Source organism: Xenopus laevis, chromosome 9_10S (assembly GCF_017654675.1).
Source record: "Xenopus laevis strain J_2021 chromosome 9_10S, Xenopus_laevis_v10.1, whole genome shotgun sequence".
Classification (NCBI taxonomy): domain Eukaryota; kingdom Metazoa; phylum Chordata; class Amphibia; order Anura; family Pipidae; genus Xenopus; species Xenopus laevis.
The window spans coordinates 87,646,568-87,670,691 of NC_054388.1; the positions used below are offsets into that span (position 1 = coordinate 87,646,568).

Consider the following 24,124-nt stretch of genomic DNA (forward strand, 5'->3'; position numbering starts at 1 on the left):
ACTGCCTACCCGTTTTTCATTGGTAGGTCGGCAAGACTAACAGAAGCAGGCAGGCCAAGAAGAAGAGCTGGAGCAGGTATGTCGGGGATATGATTGTGCTGCGATCACCTAAAAAACTGCTAATAAAAAAAAATTATTTGCTATTGAAAAAATGCTTATATTCACTCCCCAAAACCAAAGGGGAATTTAAATTTTTCACCATAGAGCCCCTTTAAGAAGGAACTCTCAGGGATGGACTAAAATAGACTATTCTACAAAATTCTAAGTCCTAATGGAACATGGTAAGGTTAATTCAGGTATTCTATTCAGCTGGCAAAAAGTGAACTTTTTCACATGACCTCCTTTTCTCCTCTCTACTCATTACTTAGAGCAATCACACTTGTTACCCCCATCATTCATCTCCATTCCTCTCCATTTTAGAATATAAGCTCTTGCAAGTAGGGTCCCCCCCTATTGTCTCCTAACAATATCCAGTTGTAACTGTGCATCAATTTTGGCAGAATGCTTTAATTGTATTTGGAAACTGTTTGGTCTTGTCCTTTAAGCACCATGAGAAATTATGGAGATGTATAAATAATAATAATAATTGCTCTATTGACTATATAGATATAGTTCCAACAATACAAACAAGTAAGTGCTAAATCCCAAGTCTCACTCTATTTGACCTTCATACTAATTTTCCTTGACTATCAACAAGAGCATAAATGCATTCTCCCCAAATCTAACACTCAATGGACGCCATTCTGTGCCCCACCCACCACTGCAATAGAATATTGAGATTAGACTTTCATAACATAACATAAAGTACAGACAGACTTGGGTGAATAAATCATAAAATGTATCTGTCCAAGTGGTTTGCCCTCTCAAAATTATACTTTTTAATGCAACTATTACATAATATACAATGATGTCCCCCTTAGGTAAGGTATATATAAACACTCATTTGTATGGACAGTATGTGCTATAAGGAGCTATGGCAAAAAAAAATCTGGAAAATATAAGTACTAAGCACCATTAAATAGCATTCATCAATAACTGATCATTTATTATGCAAAATAATACTTACCAACAGCCTTTAGAGATGCATACTTATTAAGTTCCTTTCCAGGGGGCTGTTGCTCATATGGATTTGAAATTTGCCCCATTGTTGGATAGGAATGTGGATGTGCCATCTGTGGTGGGTGTGGGGATGTCGGGACCACATTATTGATCTTTGATGAATCTACAGAAAAAAATAATTATATTATAATGTATAGTGTAAACTGTATTTCATTTTGCAAAGAATGTTTTAAAAAAACTTGGAAACAAGGAACTCTGGGGGTCATTTATAAACTTCGCGCACGGCAGATTGGTTTGAAAAGTGAATATATTTGCTCTACGCATGGTTATATTTATAAAGCTGAAAGAGAGGGTGCAAACAGAATTCTGATTTTTTTTTCACAATGCAAATGTTTATAGGAGCTTTTTAAATAGGTCACAATTCGCAAATTGCACATATTTATGAGCCATAACTTTGGTGGCGGATAAAATATTTGCAAAACAGCTGTGCAAATTGCAAATTTAAGTTACTGTCAATGCTATTTTTGCGCACAACAACCTCGCACATTGGGTGCTCACACGCAAACTACCATCTCATTTGCGCGCCATTTGCGAAAATTTATTCACAATGCGAATTCGCAAAAAACGGAAAGACGGCCAGAGCAATGCAATATATTTGCGTTCAGGAAAAAACATGCGCAATACAACCATTTGCGAAAAATATGTGCTGCGCAAACTTTATAAATGACCCCCTCTGACTCCTGTATGTAGAGAGATAGATTGCTTGGAGTATACTGAAGATTAACTTTCTTATTCCACAGATAGTACAGAATTTCATTTATTATTTAAAATTTGTGTTTGCAATAGTTCCCTATTATTGCCTGTAAACAAAGCCATCCTGTCAAACAAATAGAATTCTGAAATTTGAAACATTCAGTTTTGTCGTGCCCATGTGGAGGTGCAGCATTTCACTTTCTAACTCATCTTTAAATTTCAAATATAATTCAATACTGCAAGTTGCTGAAATATATGAGGAATTCCTTTATGTATTTAAATGTGCACAGGACTTATTTCAAGATACAAAATTTCCAGATAATCAAAGTAATGAAAATAATTAGTTACATGTGTTTAAAACTAGCAAGATTATTTATGGGGAAATGTAATGGAAAAAGTGTTTGTAAAGTAAAATGTTATGCCTTCGTGCAAAAAAAGTTCCTTTGTGCAAATCTCATTTTGTGAACTCAGAAACGGTTTAGTGACCAGTTCCGACAGTGGAAGAAAGATTGCGAATGTTATAGTTTGCCCTAGTGTATGGAATATAACTTCTTACTGAAAAAGTTGTGTTTGCTCCAAAAGTTTACACCTTCAAGCACTTTTAGAAAAATATGCAAGTAAAATTTACAATAACAGTCTAAGGAAAAATATTACATTGTGAAATGACAATTTGTATTCTAATTTGTGATAATGGTTTTTCTCTTTGCAGCTGTTATTACTTTTTCCCCTTAGAATCAAATTTTGTTGGATTAAAGTGTGAACTGAATGCCCTGTGAAAGACCTAATTTAAGTTGGAGACATGATATTGTCACAACAAAATCAAATCAATGAACTCATTTGTCCAAAATAAAACTATAAAAGTCTTGATGAGCAGTGAGTAACAAAAACAAGTGAGGCAGCACAATCTGAAAAAAAAGCAAATACAAAAATTCTTCCAGTATCATTGCGCTGTTTGGCACTATTCAAATGGAGTCAGCAATAACCAAGTTTACATTAATTATACGTCCACTCCATATCATTTTTACAAAGAGATAATATGGACCCTCTGTATTAATAGAAACTCTTACTAGTGAGGAGTGAATCTGCAGTAAAATTTGTGAATAGACGAAAAATGCACGAACCGGTTTTGTTGCAGGGAAAATTTGTCAATCAACAATTTTTTTTTGTTGTGAGTCATTTTTGTAGAAAACTACATTAGAGTCTATAGACATTTTTTTCTGTCTATAGACATATGTGGCTACCAATAAAAATTAGGAGGGCCATATCACATGCATTTTCCCCTGCTACACACCCCTACATTGTTAGAGGACCGCCTATCTAGTGATGGGTAAATTTCCTGTGAAATCTGCGAAACAGCGGAAAAATTAGCAAAACTCATATTTTGACACCCATGTTAATTCGCGTCAATTTTAGAGCTGGCGTTAAAGTCAATGGGCGTCCGAATAGTGTTGACGTGCAACGGTTTTGACACGATAGACTTTTCCGATGCACGGCCAAATTTTTTTGATGAATTTTTTAGTGAGTTTTGCGGATGTATTTTTGCCATGCTGAAACCCGGAAGTTCAAGCGAATATAACTCTAATTAAAATAATTTCTAATTTTCCTTTCTTTAACCACTATACTGTAATTTGTTACATTTGTCTGAAAGTATGTTTAAATCATTTTACACTATAGGGGTGATGTAATAATATGTGCAATAATATGTAATGTGGGTCACTAATGGAATAAATATTTGCAATGAAAAAATGTTGCCTTTGCAATCATTTTGTGAACCCTTTGCCCCACACACGACAGTAGTATAGTGATTGTGTATTTTATAGTTTATGATAGTGCGCCGTTATGAAATTAAACTTCATAATGCAAAGTTGTTACATTTGCTCTAATAGTGTTCGTCACCTTAAAACATGTCCTAAAAGTTCACAATGTGCAATTACGATTTGTAACTGTTTAAAAGTAAAGATCGTATTGGTTGCTATGGATTACAGCTCCTGGTCGTAGGCAAACAGTGCCTATTATTACATACGGGGGTATGGGTCTACTATCTTCCTATTTTCTTGGCTGTGTACTGGGGTACAAATGTCCCATTCAGGGGGGATTTTACGGTATCCCAGCAGGCCAGTTTGATCCTGTGCAAAGCATCAGATCCTTGCAAAATAGTTTTCCTGAGGCTGCACCCTGTGTGGTGGGAACATCAGTGTGTCAATACTGAAAAAGTCCATTTGAACTGACATTGGACTAGCAGACAAGCCTGACCCAGAATGTAAGCGGCTACTGTATAGCACAGGTATGGGACCTATTATCCAGAATGCTTGGGACCCGAGGTTTTACGGATTGCGTATCTTTCGCAATTTGGATCTTCATACATTAAAGGTAATAGAAAATCATGTAAACATTAAATAAACCCATAGATTTGTTTTGCTTCCAATAAGGATTCATTACATCTTAGTTTGGATCAAGGACAAGGTACTGTTTAATCATTACAGAGAAAAAGGGAATCTTTCAGAATTATATTTTCCAAAGTAATTAGTGCCATAAGTTGTTATTGTGCAATACAACAGGCATTCCAATCGAATTTACAATAACATTCTGATGGCAGACCAAGACGTTAAGTGGATAACTCTATTGAAGCTTACATTAAATATGTTTATCAAGGGTCGAATTTCGAATTTGAAAAACTTCTAAATTCGAAAAGAGCAACCGGAATTAAGTCAACGTTTTTTTTGACCAAGTAGGTCCGTGTTTGGCTGAATTCGAATTGTACGGATCGAGATAACAGCATATTTGATCAAATTAGAATCAAAGTTTTTCCCAAAAAAAACTTTGATTTTTCAAAGTCCACCAATTGACTCTAAATAGGTTCTAGGAGGTCCCCCATAGGCTAAAACAGCTATTCGGCAGGTTTTAGATGGTGAATGGTCATAGTTGAATTATTAAAGAGACTGCATGATAAATTTCGATATTCAAATGTATAAAAAAAAATTAAATTCTAATTGAATTTTTTCTATTCCCTAGTCAAAGTACACAAAAAATAGCTCGAAATTCGAATTTTTTGAATTCGAAAATTCACCTTGACCTTTGATAAATCTGCCCCCTAGAGATATATTATGCATGTGAGTCAAAGAATTGAGAAGATTTCGTGGCTTTGAATTACCAATTGTATGCCACCTAATGCCTTTTTGCAGAAGATAGAAAATAGGCAAATAATAGAGGTGGATAATTATATATAATTGTATCGAAAGTGCACAATGCTTTAAATGGGTTGCCTTTGGATGTGTTATTCAGTGTATATCAATAAATGGACATACATGCCAAATATAAAAGAAATCACTCTTTCAGCTCACATACAGAATGTACTTTTAGAAAAGAATAAAAGCAAATGAATAGTCAGACAGTTTTAGCTACATAGATTAGATCCATTCTAAATATGATTTACACACTGAAAAATGCTGAATTATATCAAATCTATTGTAGATATGCTCTATTATAATAATGTGACCTGTGAGAGATAAGTATTGGCTCAACAATTGGACATTTCACATCTTTCTTTTAAGCAACATGTTTGCGTCCCAACAACACAACTAAGATATGAAAAAAGTCCCGAAAAAATGTACACATAGGGGCATATTTATCAAGGGTCGAATTTCGAATTAGAAAAATGTCGAAATTCGAATTAAAAAAAGACCAAGCGAAATTAAGTCGAAGTTTTTTTTTTTTGGCCGAATAGGTCAGTTTTCGATCTAATAGGTCCGTATTCGTCCGAATTTGAATTGTACGAATCGAGGTAATAGTGCATTCAATCGAATTCGAATCAAAGTTTTTCCAAAAAAACTTTGATTTTTCAAAGTCCTCCAATTGACTCCACATCAGTTCTAGGAGGTCCCCCATAGATTAAAACATCAGATGGCGAATAGTCTAATTTTTAAAGAGGCAGTACATGATAAATTTTGATGTTCGAATTTTCACATTTTTTTCAAATTCAAATCAAATTTGGACTATTCCCTAGTCTAAGTACACAAAAATATCTCAAAATTTTAATTTTTTCGACCTTTATCGACCTTTGATAAATCTGCCCCATGGGCTTCTCAAAGTACTTGAATTGTTCTCATAGAAATAAGCACCCTTTGGAGTAAATGGGTTTTCCTTAAAGGAGAAGGAAAGTCATTTAGAACTTGGGGGTGCCAAATGTTAGGCACCCCCAAGTGAATGTATATACTTACCTGAAACCCCAAGCCGGTGCTCCTATCAGCAGAAAACTGCACCTGCCTGGGGTTATACCAGTGAGCACCATGGATCGATCCTCTTCTGGCTTCTTATTTCTTCAAATTTCCCAGGGCAGATGCACGCGCTTCTTAAATAACCTCCCAGTCGAATTGTGAGTATATTCGAATTAAAAAAAATTCCTATGAATTAGAAATTCAAGTTTTGATAAATGGGCCTCCCCATATATCCATATTTATTATGGCAAAATACTTTACTGACCTAATTCCAGAAAGAAATTTTATTTTGTGCTTGCAATTTGATGTCATTTGCTTTAAACAGCAATAAAAACCCACTACTTTAAAGTAATAATATATGTATATTATTATAATATAGTTTATATAGTATAATATGTAATAATATAGTTTCCCTTTGTGCACTCAGACTGTTTTAAAAACCTGTTTTTGGATTGGAGATTTAGTAATGTTTTCTGAATGTTCTACTTAGAAATGTATCTTGTGGAAATATGAAAGCTTAAAGATAAAAGGATTCATTTTGAGCCGAAAGTGATATCGGGTGCATATGTTTCTGAACTACCAAACTATTGAAACAGAGTTTCAATTTTTTTTTTATAAAGCTTCTATGAGAAGTTTGATATAGAGATTAAGATACCATTTTCTGAACCCAGGGTAAGATGAGTCCCTAAATATTTATATGATTTTTAATCAGTCTCTTTGTTATTAAAAAGCATTTGCTATATTTTAACAATTTAAGGCTCATTTATTGAATAAATTCATGCCATGCACTTTATTTGTACTCAGTGGCATAACTACTGTTAAGTGGGTGCAGGATATGAACCTGGGCACCCCTTCTGGGTCCCTTTCCCTCCGGAAGCATCTCCAATCTCCTTTAGGGTGTGCACCTATGTTTGCACCGGTTATTTCCTGCCCTCATTCTGAATCTTAAAAGGAAATTTCAGCTTGATTGTTCACTATCGTGCTTAAATCTATGAGCTTCTTCATAGACTGCTTGTGCATCGTGGGCAAAAAATGTAGACTCTTTATTTTTTTTGCACTTTGCATTACATTTTACTAAACAAGTAGAAATTACAAAACATGTGTGACATATCAGATGTACAAGGATTTGTGCTGGTTTCATCTGCCCAGTAAGGGAATGCATGCAGGGAAACTTGGGTATGCACTTTCATGACAACATGAGTGCCAGCTGATTCAACATGAATTGGGATGGAGATGCCAGCTTCTATAATTGCTTACCAGGGGATCAAATGTGGGTGTGGCCTTTTTACTCATATAACTGAAAGCTCACTGTGCAAGCAAGCATTTTACTCAGATATTACTACTCAGATATTACTGATTGCTCACTAGACATGCAGGCATCTTACCCAAAGGGGGAAATTGGAAACACCAGGGAATGGCATATAATGATGATGGGAGTGCCAGGGGTAGGGTCCAAAAACCCCTGGGTCATCTAGAGTCATCTGGAAAGGTGCATTATAATTATAATGTATGTTAAAGTAGCTGTTTAGTAGGTTTTGTTGCTCTGTAGTGTGCTGCACCTTGCACCTAATGCAAGATCATGAGCACAACTAAAACTGTCACTCGATGCTATTAAAGAAGGAAAAAGCATTCGGTTTATGTTGCCAGGTACAACTCTATACTTCTGCAGACATGAAAGCAATAGTGATTTGCATAACGGCAAGCACTAGTGATTGGCGAATTTGTCCCATTTCATGCTGCGAAATGGGCAAAAATTCACGAAACAAATTGAAGTCAATGGGCGTCAAAATAATTTTGACAGGCATCAATTTTGATGCCCGTGACAATTTTTTAAACGCGCCTATTTTATTTAAATGCATTATAGTCAATGGGCGTCCGAATAATTTTGATGCTCAACAATTTTTATGCGCTTGACTATTCTGACGCGGATTTTAGCTGCACTTTCACAAATTTATTTGCTGGCGGCGAAACATGGAAATTCACTGCAAATTCAGGCCTGCCGAAATTAATTCGAACATCACTATCAAGCACAACTTCCATAGCCATATAAAGTGAGCATATATGTGGAGCCCATGGCATTCCATATCAACAAATGTCCTTCACTTGGGCATCATGGCACCACTAATTGCTGAGCTACAGTATGTGCTAGATATTGTAGATAATAAATCCTTAAATTGAAAAGCATAGTGTGCAGTTTTTATAGTGCAAGGGCCAGCACATAGCCTGTTATGATTGGACACTTTTGACTTTTCCCCCCCAAGAAGGACGATGAACATGTCTGACAAATGCAATTGCAAACTGAGCAATTTGTTAGTTTTATCTGTAAGCTGCCCATATTTCAACATTGCCTTCTCCTTTGGTAAATGAGTTAATAAAACTATGTGTAATTCATAAGAAAAATGTTTTCTTAAATATATGTTCAGGAGAAATGTAATATGGGGGGACACCTTGTTACTCTGAGAGGTGAACTTGCAGAGTGCTTAGGGTGGAAGATCCTTGTACCTAATACCTCAAAAATGCTCAAAAATAATCACCATTGTAATAGAGCTGGGATTAATAAGCAACAGATGTAGATGGTTATGCATAGCAGTTACAATATATTTTTAGAATCATCCTCATACAACACTGAAACCCTACATAGAGCTGAAGATCAGCATAATCAGGCTTCTGACATACGCTACATGAAGGATCGAGGTTTGTCCGTAGCTTCACCACCCCAAGTGGGTGAGCAGCTACATCTGCAGGCAAAAGGTTGCTTAGTTATGACAAATTGTATTTAAAGTAAAGTTATCAGCTTATCAGTTATATTATGTGAATATTCACCCTGATTATTCTCCCACGCCTAAAAAAAATATTTTTTGTTGAATTTAAAATATCAGTGTTATGCACAACTGGTGAAAAGGTGGTGCTGTGAGTCACATGATATTATCTAAATCACAGAGACACTCTATATTATAAAATGATCAGACCCGTCATTTCCAACATCTGGCACACTGTACAGTGTATTTTTTAAAACTTTTCTTTTAAGTTTAAGTTCATATCCCTAAATACGTAGGTAACTTGCAATCATTTCCACAGCTTAGGGTAGAACACCAGTAAAATGCTTTTTTACTTTCCCGCCACTCAAGTCAAAGATGAGAAAATAAAAGAACTCCAAGGGCCCCATAAGGCAACAATCTTTCTGTAAAAGCAAATGATTCTAAAGAATATCTGTCTAAATACGGTTACACAACGGAAAGCAAGAAAGCAATCAGGTGTCATTTATAATCACGCTACTGCTATATTTCATTGCTACACTGATGAAGGGTATACTAAGGATTGTTATGCATATGGTCTATGACTTGTCGTCAGGACCGCCATCAGAAATCGCAGGGCCCCATACGACACAATTTCCTGGGCCCCCTGGGCTGCGCCCACCGCAAGACAAGAAAAATCTGTCTTTCAAATCCACAGCCGACTTTCCCCTCACATTTGCATTACTTACTGTCTTCAGAAAAATAGTTGCAAATATCTGATTTCACCGTCCTGGAAGCATATTTTTGTAAATGGAATATAATCATTAAAATGATAGACTGTTACTTGTGTCTGGTGAGTGCAGGTCTGGCAAAAAGTGACGTAATGTCACTGTAATTGCGCGGAGATGATTATGACACAGGGTCATAATGTCAGTGACAAAAGATCATCAGCTGCAATATACAGTATTAATATACCATTAAACACTCTAGTCAATTGTTGAGTTGTAGCCACTTGCTCTGAGGCTAATTTCCCAATAGCTGTCCATGCAATACCACAGTGGATATTGTATGCATAACAAACATTTATTGGAAACTGGCTAAAGCAGAGCCGGGACAAGCCGGGCCAAGCTGGCCAGGCGCCCTAGGCAAAATGGCCAGTGGAGCGTGCGTATGAGTGGATTTGCGCTTGTGTGTTCATGCGCAGAAGCACAATAAATGAAGTGATATCAGCGACAGTCGGGGAGAGAAGGGACTGGACATGGGGTAGGCAACAGAGAAGATACGTGTCTGGCGCCCCCCCAGCTTTGCACCCAAGGCACGTGTCTATTCTGCCTACCCCTAGTTCCAGCCGTGGGCTAAAAGGCATCTAATCACTGTAGTAAATACAGATGTACTAGAAAGTTTGTCAGCTGAATTTTTAATATTTCTGCATAAATATGACCTAAAATGTGATCTGTTTTTCACACAAGTCGTAAAACTCGATAATGAGAAGCCAAAATTAAACAAATCAGCCCACAACTTTATACTTTATTGAGGAAAATGATCCAAAGTTTCATATTTGTGTGTTGCACACAAAAAGTGTGTCAGTAATGTCACTGAAATTGTATGGAGATGATGATGACACAGGATCATAATGTCAGTGACAATATTAATATACCATTAAACATTCTACAGTGGAAAGGAAAGCCTTGTATTGGTAACATCTGGTGTAAAATACAGGAACTGGTGATCACATGAGGTAAAAGACAAGCTCCATGGATTGTGAACTCACAGACACCTGAACAAAGAGATCACAGAGTTTTTATAGACTTGTAAAAGGGAGTTACTGGTAGGAGAGCATCAGTGTCGGACTGGCCCACCGGGATACCAGGATGTCAGGGGGCCCTAGTGCTGCTAAAGATTTGGCCTATTTCATGGCCGTTTCCTATTTCTTTGAGAACAAAGAGACTAAATAGATGGAATAATAGATTATAGCATGTAAAGAAAAGAGACTAGGAGAATAGAGGTTGAGTGAGGAGAAGAATAATAATAGTACTGAGAGTGGGTCCCTGGTCTATGGTTATTTGGTGGGCCCCTTGTCTAAGGTTTTTAGGTGGGCCCCTGGTGTCCCAGTCTGACACTGGAGAGCATAGAGATATAGCTGCAAAGCACAGAAAAACAAAGAACTTCTCTGACAACCAAGTAGGTAGCTCTGCCTCAAGGCCAGGCTACTAGTAACCAAGTCTAGCTGAAGAACAGAACAAATCCAAGTCATGGGGGTGCTCATAGGGGAATCTGCATACACATAATTGTATTCTTTCTTACCTCTCCATACAAAAATATCACCCTCCTCCCCTGCTGGAAAGTAAACATCAGTCAGAGCTTAGTCGTATATGATGTTTATAGGAGCATATCAGGAGATACCTCTGTCATTCAGAATGGAACTAACCAGTATGACTGAAAGCAATGACAACTTAATTAAAGTGTGACTTAGAACAGAAGTGACGGTAAGTTGCTCTGGAGAGAGTTATCTCTTCCATTTTATGTGACACCATTCTTTCTGCAGATTTTTGTTGTGTTCCACATATAAGATAGCAGCCATCCATTTCATTAGAACAATGTCAGCTATATAAGCAATAAAATGTTTAATTTATATTCCTTCTTCCATATATTTGGATTTGACTTGATCTTTGCAAGGTCTTGCAGGTTAAGGAACTGAAAATGCTCAAAAGTTCTTTTTTTTTTAAAATTATAATGGCTTCCTAAAACTCTTCTACCTCTTCTTACTGATATTGTAATTAAAAAATATCATTATTGAGAGCGATAAACAAAAAAAAAACATGACCCCAAAGTGACAAATCTATTCCATAGATGTTTTCCATTCAATCTACTGATCTGTTTTTCCATCCCATCTATCATGAACTCAGGGATGAAGATCTGATTTTTCTGTCTGAAATGTCACATTGTTTGACAATCAGTAAAAGGTTATATATAGATTTGCACATGGACATGGATCATTAGCCATGCGAAGCTTTCAGAATTATGCATTCTGTCATGGAATATGGAAATGTAACTTTTGATGGCTTAAGTCTATAAAAAATACAACCTTTGATCTTCTCTGACAACAAATGTCAAAGAAAAAATAATCTAACTTTGTCCTTTCTGCTTTGCATCTGATTTTTGATTATTAATGTGTTTTTCCACTGTACAAGTTTAAGTGATACCATTTTGTGTGTACATTTTTATCACAGGAGTTCCCCCCCTCCATCATTAATAAAACAACAACAAAGAAATCATATACAGTAGTTATGTATGGTGTTGCTTTCAGTTGAGTAGAAGTATCGAAAGTTGTATGATAAGTTATCAATTATTTCTAATCCAATCACAATTAAAGACTGGAAAGGGAACCAACACCGGGGGGAGTGACATTTATTTCCCTTAAAATGATTTGCAATATGCTTAATATCTTAATGCAAGGACATGAAGACTGATTATGTGTAAAATTTGTTCCTAAGTATTTCAGTGACTTTCAGTATTGCAGAGTGGCAATTCGTCAACACCTTAGAGAAATGTATCATTATAAGGAGCCACTTTATTAAAACCAGTTAATATTGCGAGTGCATCGGCTTCTGAGCTTGCTCTTAATGTGTAATTTTAAGAGGGAACAAATCAGACTAGTCCCCTAACAATTCCTGTTAAACATGCTGAAGAACAAAACACCAAAAAAGTTTTACACCATACAACTGAAAATATATTGACTCTGCAAAATGACTCATGTACTCATACATATTATTTTCAATTTGCTGATTTTAATGCTTGCCTTATCTGTCTATCCACAAAAGTTGCATTATGAGCTTATATATGGTCCATTTATAACATAATATTAATGTACCTAAATCAATAGGATTTGAAGTTTTAGACCCTGAATGCAATATGTTGCCATACCATGTTTTCCTTCTTTGGAGAGACTAGAAGATTCAAATTAGATTAGGTATTATTCTGTGGGGGTCCATCATTTTTTTCCATGCACTTCTGATTTTTTTTTTCCCTGGTCATGTAGAAGTCACTGGAAACTCTGCTATTCTAAATTTAAACTATTTATTCAAGTTTTTGAAAAAAATATTTTAGCTTGTAAACTCAGTTATGAGTAAGAAAACAAATTTGAGACTCTCACGTTTTCTTACCACAATTTCATTCATTTGAATTTTTTATTTTTGGATTTTGTTTTAAAATAAGGTTACAATTCTTTTTTAAATGATACGTTTATTCAAAGTAGAAAAAAACTCAAAAATTACTCAAATTTGAATTTCAGTGAATAGTGCTCCCCATGTACAATACTTTGTGGCTAAATTGCATAAAAAGTATAGCTTCTGATGCTTTTAATGGAATAAAAGATAAGAAAAATATCAACTTATTAGTTAGATTGTCTATGTTTCTTTACACTAAGGGGGTTATTTACTAAACTCTGAATACCCGAAATCCCAGAAATCCGAAAAATTAGTGATTTTTTGTGTTATAATAGGCTTTTAAAAAAATCACACATTTTTCAGAATTTATTAAACCCTGAGGGCTAAAAAGCCCAAATATAAAAATACGACATCTCAAACCTGTCGAGGTTGCATAAAAGTCAATGGGAACAGTCCCATTGATTTTTTGACAAAAAATGAGAACCCCCCCTCATTTGTTTTTCATAATGAACCAAGTCTTTGTAAGTATCTAAAGACCATTTGTAGCCCACCTACAGATTTAGCTTGTCTTTTACATGTAAAGATATTGGAATGATTATTCAGAAACCTGTTTTAGTAGACTTAAGGTATGGGGATGCAAATTATGGAAAGATTATATAACAAACCACAAATGGATGGCACTTAAGTGGAGTTTGTTACACAGTATGGTCACAGCGGGGACACTGAGGACTGAGCACCTGGCCAGGGGAATAGCGGTGAGCTGGAGCAGTGTCTTTCAGGTTTTTCTTATGGAAAAATGACTTACCCGGAAAAATCCAGGTCCTGAGCATTCAAGATAACAGGTCCCATACCTGTACAAGTTCCATTATTGTTACGAGCCCATAAAGGTTGTATAAAATGTAACTTATTGCAGTACAATTTTATTTCTGGGAAGGAGTGGCTAATATATTCTCATACTTTATTCCATGCTGTGATTTCTTAGCAAGTTGCCAAAAAGTGCAATTTCTGTTGCGGAGAGAATAGCAATTACTTATTAGAAGACATGCAAGCATAATAAACTAATATTCTTTCATTCCTTATAAAACAAAGGAGGTGGAAAACTAGGCCATGCACATTTGGTGATGATTGAATGCCTCGGTAGCATTTCTGATGGGTGATGCAGCCAGAAAAAAATTCTGAAGGACATTTCTGTTTTTCTTGAAGTCAATTTCAGCAGTTGGCAATGTGTTTTTCTGCATGGATTATCTGCCAAGAGCAAACACGCTTTAAATTGCTAAAATGATTATTGTGCAAATCATTTTTTTCTTTCCATAAAGTGCAGTGGAAGTTCCTGAATGATATTTTATCTGGAATTGATACAGTTAAAAATATCCTTTTTTGCTCATGTTTTTGAATTGCTTATCATAGCTTATCATAGATACAATTTACCATTTTTCTCCAGTTTACATTAAAAGAAAAAGCAAAAGCAATTCATAGCTGACTTAGAGGTCAGAACAATTACCTGGAGGGTCAAACTTTGATAAAACACACATAAGGTCATTCGGATATAGGCTAAATGATTAGATCATTAGAAGGACTTGGGCAAATTATTTATATGATAACATAATTCGCTGGCCGATGCAGTTATTGGATTTTCAAACATGTCTGATTAGATTTTATTGATAGAATGTTTATGTTTGAATAATAATATCTGGCTATGTGTGTTGACTACATTGGAAAAATGGACAAACTTGCCCATAATGACCTGGGGCAAACTGTTATGTCAATATTCTTATAGCTTTACTATTAGTATTATGTTAATACAACTAATATCTATGCAGGTATTGGTTTAAGCAGATGCTTTAGTAGGCAACCTGCCTTAGAGAAAAGAAAAATGCAATTCAAAGCAATTAGACAACTTTAACATATCTAGTTAAAAACACAAAAGAAAAATGAAAATAAATATATGAACCTATAAAAGGAACCAATTTATCATAATCATCATATCAAGTGTGTTCAGGGTCATTGTTAAAATGACTGTTTTATATTTTGTAGTCTAAACATTCAATCATCCTGTTCATTAAGCATGACAGCCTCAGGTATTCATGCATGATTTGAACTATGCACAATCCCTATCATATGCTTCGCATACAATGTGCATTGTTCTAGAATGATGGAAAATCAAATGAGCTTTTTTTATTTTTTTACAAACACCCAGGAGTATTGATCTTTATATAATCTCTGTCCATCACTTTGTTTGAGCTTTGTACATTTGGGGGCTGATTCACTAAGGGTCGAATATCGAGGGTTAATTAACCCTCGATATTCGACTGGGAATTGAAATCCTTCGACTTCGAATATCGAAGTTGAAAGATTTAGCTCAAATAGTGCGATCGTACAATCGAAGGATTATTCCTTCGATCGAACGATTAAATCCTTCGAATCGAACGATTCGAAGGATTTAAATCCAACGATCGAAGGAATATACTTTGATCAAAAAAAGTTAGCCAAGCCTATGGAGACCTTCCCCATAGGCTAACATTGACTTCTGTAGCTTTTAGATGGCGAACTAGGGGGTCGAAGTTTTTTTTAAAGAGACAGTACTTCGACTATCGAATGGTGGAATAGTCGAACGATTATTAGTTCGAATCCTTTGATTCGAAGTCGTAGTCGTAGTCGAAGGTCGAAGTAGCCCATTCGATGGTCGAAGTAGCCCAAAAAAACTTCGAAATTCAAAGTTTTTTACTTCAAATCCTTCACTCGAAGTTAGTGAATCGGCCCCTTGGACTTGCATTTAATGAAACTTATGGTCCACTTTCCACATTTTCCTTTTCATATTTAATTTTCTGCACATTTTTAGGTATTTGATATTAATTTTGCTGATTGTTTGAGCCGGCTGAGCTGCCATGGTGCCAAGTCAAGTAGAGTTTCATTTATTGATAAGAAATATGCAGAACCTTTGGTTTGCATGGATAGTCTATGGGTCTGTTGGGTGTTTCCCAAGAGAGCTGAAAGGTATGGCAGTGCACACTGTATTTCTACACCAACACAGCAGTGTATACTGGAGCAGATAGGACTGCATGGTTCTGTAAATAGAGAGCACTGTACAGGTCAAAGTTAAATTACCTACAGTCCAATCCCACCAGCAGGCTAAATATTCAGAATCATGCACGCCTACTGGCTTCAATGTGTTTTTTTTATTTTGGAGGATGATGTTAAATTATTTTTTAGTAGACTGATGGTACGGAGATCCAAATTATGGAAAGAATCCTTGTCTGGAAAACCCCAGGTCCCAAGGGTTCTGCATAACAGGTTCCATACCTATAATTCAGCAATATGATTTTTAACACATCAGTCTACATGATCCTTTGTCTTGTGTTGCCCAGTCCATTAAACCTATAAATTGTGTCTAGTTGTGTAGCAAATTAGAATATTGGAATACATTAGCTAATGGATATATATATATATATATTTGTGTGTGTGTGTATCTCTGCTCATATCAGATCTGTTTGCACTTTGTGTTTCTCATAGAAAACAACTTGATACCTAATTAGATGTCTGTGCATAACACAGGCTTCTTAAAGTAAAATGTAAACAGAAATTCAACCCCTGCTGTCTGAATTTGTTTAGCACGGTGTATAGGAAGGAAAATCCCTTGGTGATACAGTGCTAGGATTATTTATCTGCAATGAACTGAATTTCTCTTCATCACTGAAACAAATCTTAAAAGAAACATGGATTTAATCCAATGCTGCCTGGGAGGCATGAAATGAAATGCAAATACTGCTGTGGGTAAACATTCTTTATTGAAGCACAAAATTCAGATTTTTTTTTTATGTAGCAGCAAATAAGTCCTATGGTGAAACTTTCTACCACCAGAACCCAAGGCACTTAAGGCTACATGGCCATAGATATTTTAGATGACCAAAGGCTTCACAGGGAAACCATAGTGGAAGATGACCAGCCTTAATAGGATACAGTTTAACAAGGTTTTAATATTCTTGATGCATTTATGAAAATCAAAACATCTGTTAGATGATACTATGTTTATAGTTTCAACTGTGTTTTTCCACTCATTTGATTCTGGGGAGGCCCAAGACTAATACCCTTTATGCCTTATCATAAAAGCAACTCTAAGAAGATAAAGTTAGATTCTGATTTTGCATTATTTTCATCAGGCCATTACTTGGTCAAGAATGGGGTCTTGTATTCAAGCTCTTCCAAACTGGAGCAATGCAAAACAAAACATGGATTATTCGAAAATAAATACACCAACCTTTGCAAATGTTGTGAAACATTTTACACAACATTAATATGTCCCTAAAAGTAATTTTAAATGTAAAAATTACCCTTTAAGCACACTTTCCTAAGTTAAAATTTGATTGGTCTTTTCATGACAAACTGTATGTTGAGCAAAACAGAATTCAATGTTTTCTTCTACTGCTTGTTTGATACATAAATATTTAACTCAAACAAACAACAAAACCTGCTGCTGGTTTCAAGTGTTGCAACAGTTGCATATTTATGTTGTTTTCCTTAGATTTATTTTCTTCTTTCGTTTGTTTTCATACATTATTGATTACATATTCCAGATCTTCAATCCCCTTTTTGTAATGCACAATACATTTTGTATGATGTTTGTAGACTTGATTACTACCTCATTAAACAATTGTTCTTTCAGAATGGGAAACAATATAACTCTCTGCAGCAGAGCATCAACAATGTCTTATAGAGCCATTAAAGACAATTAGACTGCAATACATCAGCATGATCTGTGTCTTTTGGAGAAGACATGTTGAAAGAACCAACATATTTATCATGTCTAGGGATGTCGCGGACTGTTCTGCGGCGAACTTGTTCGCGCGAACATCGGCTGTTCGCGTCCGCCGCAAGTTCGCGAACGTCACGCGACGTTCGCCAATAGGCGTTCGCGTCAAAATCGTTCGACCATTCGACCATTCGGTCGCTAAAATCGAACGATTTTCGTTCGATTCGAACGAAAATCGTTCGATCGAACGATTAAAATCCTTCGATCGTTCGAATCGAACGATTTTCGGATGTTCGAAGTTCGCGAACTGTTCGCGAACTGTTCGCATTTTTTGCCGGTGTTCGCGAACGGCGTTCGCGAACACATTATCGGCGGTTCGCTACATCCCTAATCATGTCCCCATTTTCTTAAAGCGGCTTGTGTGGCACTGCTGAGAGCTGTGTGTTGGTGAAGGTGGTGGTCTTAGGAGATCTCTGTTATGAAGAAAGACTGGCCAAACTGGAATTATATACACTGTAGCTGAGGCATTTAAGAAGAATGTGATCAATAATAGAAGGGGACCCTAAATGAAATCACTGGTTCATCATTAACCTGTAGATCTCACCAGAAAACAAAAGATTGAAAGCAAAAGGGGATACTGTCATGGGAAAAAACATTTTTTTTCAAAATGAATTGGTTAATAGTGCTGCTCCAGGAGAATTTTGCACTGAAATCCATTTCTCAAAAGAGCAAACAGATTTTTTTATATTTAATTTTGAAATCTGGCATGGGGCTAGACATATTGTCAATTTCCCAGCTGCCCCAAGTCATGTGACTTGTGCTCTGATAAACTTCAATCACTCTTTACTGCTGTACTGCAAGTTGGAGTGATATCACCCCCTCCCTTTTCCTCCCCAGCAGCCAAACAAAAGAACAATGGGAAGGTAACCAGATAGCAGCTCCCTAACACAAGATAACAGCTGCCTGGTAGATCTAAGAACACTCAATAGTAAAAACCCATGTCCCACTGAGACACATTCAGTTACATTGAGAAGGAAAAACAGCAGCCTGCCAGAAAGCAGTGTCACATGACCAGGGGCAGCTGGGAAATTGACAAAATGTCTAACCCCATGTAAGATTTCAAAATTGAAAATAAAAAAATCTGTTTGCTCTTTTGAGAAATGGATTTCACCGCAAAATTCTGCTGGAGCAGCACTATTAACCGATTCATTTTGAAAATATATTTTTTCCCATGACAGTATCCCTTAAAGGTTTTTTTATTGGGAACTGTGAAGATTTTTCTCTCCGAAGTGGTTGCACTGGAAATTGCTTTAGATGGGTTTATTTTAGTTTCTGTCTGGCTTAGTTAAACAGGTAAAATTAACTAAAACAAAAGGTTGAGCTTGATGGACATGTCTTTTGTTTAACATCAGCTACTATGTAACTGATGCCTGTGCTTCTGCATGGCATATTAAAAACAAACATACATGTATCTGTCATGTACATACATGTTATCTGTCCTTACATGTTGTGCTTCTTTTTATTAATATTTTCGTTTTAAATTAAATCTGAATGAGTAAATGTGCTAGGAATGTTGCTTATGTGTTTAGACAGAATAAACAAATGGATGTTTCCTTAATAAAGTGGAAATGACTCATCCAGTATGGCCAGATAAAATTAGCATGGCCAGGCTATATAATTAGTCACGAGTTTTCAGAAATAGAGAATCTTGTCAGATTTACAATTTATAGTGAAAGGTAACTTAAATAAACATATTGCGATTAAGCAAAATGGTTATGATACACCCATTATCAAAGGCACCTTTTCATGTCACCCACTCTCTGGATGTCAGCTGTGAATTAGTAGGGGTAATGCTTTCCTCATTCTTTCCTAATGCTTTGTCGAGTTGCAGAGAAGTACAAATGCATAGAAGATAAGCCAGGAAGAGTGAACAGAGAGAGAAAAGAAAGAATTGAAAAAAAGAATAAGGAACAGGTGGTGGGGAATTTAATGAATCCTTAGCTCTTCCTCTGATTTATTCCATCCAATTAGGCATTGCACTGAGTAATGCTAACAAAGCTTTATTTTGCTAATGATATACCTTAAGAAACTTTTATCCTTTATCTGACTTTCATTAGCAATTAATCGCTCTATTTTAGCTAGGCACTTTGGCAGATTTTGCATTTTTTTATATCCCTTATATTGATTTCATTTTGAAAGTCACATTTTTGAAAAGTAAAATTTTACTCCCATGTCATACAATTGACTTTAACCTAATTTACAATATGATTGGTTTGTGGTTAGTATTTTCTAAATGATTACCCAAAGGAATATTTCATAATATATGCACTGAATCTGTTCGTCAGCTCCAAGCCTGCTCGATAATTTAAAAAATGAAACCTGATGATCTAAAGCTAAAATGTACCTTGCTCCAGTGAGAAAAATATTTATACCATGTCTACATGAATATCTAAAATATTTGCAAAACTGTATATATATAATATATATATATATATATATATATATATATATATATATATATATATATATATATATATATATATATATATATATATATATATATATATATATAGTCCAAATTCTGCTGCACACAGAACAAGCGCAGCGCAGGATGATGACGGCTTAAGTGAATAGCCGAAACGTTGAAATAAACATCATTTTTTGATTTTGCACCTTCAAGAAGTCCTGTGAGTGCGGTTTCTTTGCTCTATTTTATATATATATATATATATATATATATATATATATATATATATATATATATATATATATATATATATATATATATATATATATATATATATATATATACTGTACAGTATATATGTAAAGACAAGAGGTTCAATTTAGCACAGCAGAGCTCATGAGTGCCATCCTCTTCCTCCCTTCAGTTATTAAGGGAGCTTTGCGGCACATGCGCAGTAGGCATGAATTCTTGAAAAAGTGCAGTGCCGCCAGTCCTTTAGTGATCATATCTGCAGATACCAAATATTGTGCCCATGGGCTCTGCTACTGTACTCAGCATGGAGAGGTCAGTGTGATTCAGGGAGACTTTTTTAAATAGTTGACTATGCAGGGAGGGGTTAGTTCTCCTTTAAGGACATTGAGACATTTTGTGCCTTGAGCTAATAAAAATGCCCAAGGCACAAAATGTTTCAATGTCCTTAATATATTGATGATGGGGATGAGTGCAGAGGACCTGTTGTATTTGTCTGTATGAATTTTGTGGTCACAGCCCTCTTAAATGTTTAAAAATTATCTGTGAGTAGCGATGGTCAAATTTATTCTCCAGGCATGGATTTGCAGCAAATATTTGCATTTCTCCACCTTCAATTTTTTTTTTGTGAAACTGCTGTAAATTTTTTCGTACATCAAAATAATTTTGACACCCATTGACTTTAACAAAGAGAAGTGAGCATAAAAAATGTTGCTAGCTTAAAAATTGGCGCGCGTCCAAATTATTTTAATGCCCATTGACTTTAATACATTTGGACAAAAAAGTTGCGAGTGTAAAAATTGTTGCGTGTCAAAATAATGTTGACGCCTATTGAATTCAATGCGTTTCACAAATTTTTCACCTTTTCACAGATTTTTTCATAGATTTGCAAATATTTTGGCGAAGCGGAATGGTACAGATTCGCCCACCACTAGCTGTGAGCACAATGTTCCCTTTTTCTTGTTATAGTATATAATATACATTGATTTACATATGCATTGAGTATATCATATATGTAAGAAGACATTTAAGTATCTCAATTATCAAAGGCACCAGAAGAGAAAAGTTTAGAGACATTTGCAGCCCTTAGAAGAATACTATCTCCTCTTTTTGATAATTTGAGTCTTCTCAGGAGTGGTTCTAAATGCCTTTCTATCAACTTTATTAGAATTCATAAAGACATATGAAAGTGGAGGATAATGCAAATAAACTCTAAAATTGTAATAAATATGAGATATGCCAGCAATTGTACACTATCTCCCAAATGCAACATTATCTCTTTATGTTCCTATTATATAAGACTTCCAAATCCCGCAGAGTGCTATTTCCAAGGCTGTTTGCATAACAATTATCTATTGCAAAAGGCACAAAAGCACAGTTTCGCCATGGAATTGCATGAAGGAAATGGTTAGCATCTAATTAATGTTCATACTTCTCGATGCGAGTCATAACTAATAGAGTCTCAACACAACATGTTACTCGGGAGCAATGGATACAACTCCCAGTAGCAACATCAGCCCAAACAAATCCATGAAAAATTAAAACAACCATATTTATCTAGAGGAATTTTTCAAAGACAACATTTAGGGATTTAGCAATCGGAAAGACATTATTAATCTTGTTTACGCAGTTGTAAAAGTAATGTGAATTTAATTTTTAATATGGGAAATGCAGACACTCATCAGGAGGGATAACATATAAAACATTTACTTGGATTTCTCCAAAATTAAAAAAAAAATGACAAAGCATTCAAAATGAAAGTACAGTCTCATGTATATAGATAAAGACAAGTAACAACCCTAGCATAGCATTAGTGAAATCTGAAATACATCTGTTTACACCAAAACCTTAATAAAAACAATTGAAAAAGAAAAAAGTGTAGCGTCGAAACCATTGGTTTTTGACTAACCTTAAGAAATGGATTGTATTTTAAATTGCTATCTTGACACTTTGCAGCTAACTGGATCAACCCCCCCCCCCCCTTTTCAGGTATGAATTGAAAACTTGATACAAGTTTTATTAAAATTGGAATTTTTGTCTTTTTTAAATCATATATCTGAATATCCAAAAACACCTTCTACATAAGTTAAAACCATGAAATTAAATGTGTTCATTTACATATAGTTGGATTTATTGGGCTGTATTCAGGGGCGCTGAGTTGAAAAAGTCACCTCAGACTGCCCCGGCTCGCGCCCTGCCTCAGGTGGCTCCTACCTCAGAAATGCCCCTGGCTATAGACCAAAGGGAGTATTGTCCATCTATCTTACTATCCTAGAGAGTACTATGAAAGGTGTTAACCTGTCTCTAGCTGGCCTCATTCATGGGGTCCCTGCTCCCCGACTTATCACTAGAGGTACTGGAACCTCTAGGGCAGAACAGCTTTACTGGGCCTTGGTGTACCCAGGCTCCCTGCAACAGATGCAGCTGAGTCAGCAACCAGAAACCAAAGAGGAAGATCCACCCCTAATCAGACAAAATGTTAAAGTGTGGCAGGAAGTGGTCTTAGGCCAGTAGGCCAAAAACTGAAACATGTAAATTAAAAACTAGATGCATGAGCATCTGCCCAGCAACTAGGGAGATAAAGAAGTGTAGGGTTTCAACAGGGACTTAGCCATATGTATCCCTATACCTGCAATGTCAGAAAGCTTTTAGAATTGAGGTTTCAGACTGAAAGGCCTGGTGTATCAGAAAATTACAGTGATATTGTGGGTTCATTTGCTAGATGAATTTAAGCCAAGATATTTAACACATAATATTTAATGGGTTTAATATTTATGTGATTTAAATACTGAGGTTTAGAAAAACACTTCATTTCAACTAAATGTTTTTTTTATCCTGCAGCTCCTTTACCCCTGCTAAGGTGCTAAATATATCTAGTATTATGCAGGAAAGTGCTAATTTTCCTTTTGGATGACAAACTAACTTTGTAATATCAGTAAACTCCGATTGCCATTTTGGAGTCAGGAAGGAATTTTTTCCCCCTCTGAGGCAAATTGGAGAGACTTCAGATGGGTTTTTTTGCCTTCCTCTGGATCAACTGGCAGCTAGGCAGATATAATAAAAATAAAATAAAAAAAAAGGTTGAACTTGATGGACGTGTGTCTTTTTTCAACCTTACTTGCTATGTTACTATGTAACTCCAAAGTTAAAACTTTGAAGAATGTGCTACAGAATACTTTACTACAAATGCATGCTTTTAGCTTACAATTCTCTTTTTTCCTGCTTTGTCCCTCTGCTTACGGTAATATGTTATTAAATCAGACTCATTTGATCCACAGTGCATTCTTCAAACACAAAGAAGCTTAGCATGAATTGAGTGGGATTTGAGGATAAACACTTGTTTGCTGTTTTATACTGTATATTGTTGGAACTATTGTTGATACAGGGCTACATGCATTTGGCTCAAATATATTCATGAGCAGCTCAAATGGCATGTCGTCAAAGAGCATCAGAGTAGGCAATGACAAACATACAGGCATACAGAAACTGCAAGATGACATTTTGTTTGCATAAATTGATTAAGGGAAAGAGAGGTTAGACGAAGAGGTTAGAACTTCCCTACATTTACACAATTTCCCAAACAATCAAGAGTAATATTCAATTGTAACAAAGAAAAAAAGGAAAGCCAAACCTAATTTGATTACATCAGTATTATAAATATCACACCTACAACCAATTAGGGGTTCAATTCATCAATCAGTAATAAAAGGAATAGTGCTTATTTTATGGTAAAT

The 24,124-nt window shown here is 35.7% G+C and overlaps 1 protein-coding gene across 1 annotated transcript in view; it reads right to left on the reverse strand.

Annotated features, from left to right (window-relative positions):
* shisa9.S (shisa family member 9 S homeolog) overlaps window positions 1-24,124 on the reverse strand; it is a 209,403-nt gene that overhangs the window by 9,449 nt on the left and 175,830 nt on the right. Inside the window, exon 3 of the mRNA XM_018239095.2 lies at window positions 1,067-1,222. Coding sequence (XP_018094584.1) covers window positions 1,067-1,222 — 156 coding nt within the window. The remainder of the gene's footprint in view (window positions 1-1,066; window positions 1,223-24,124) is intronic.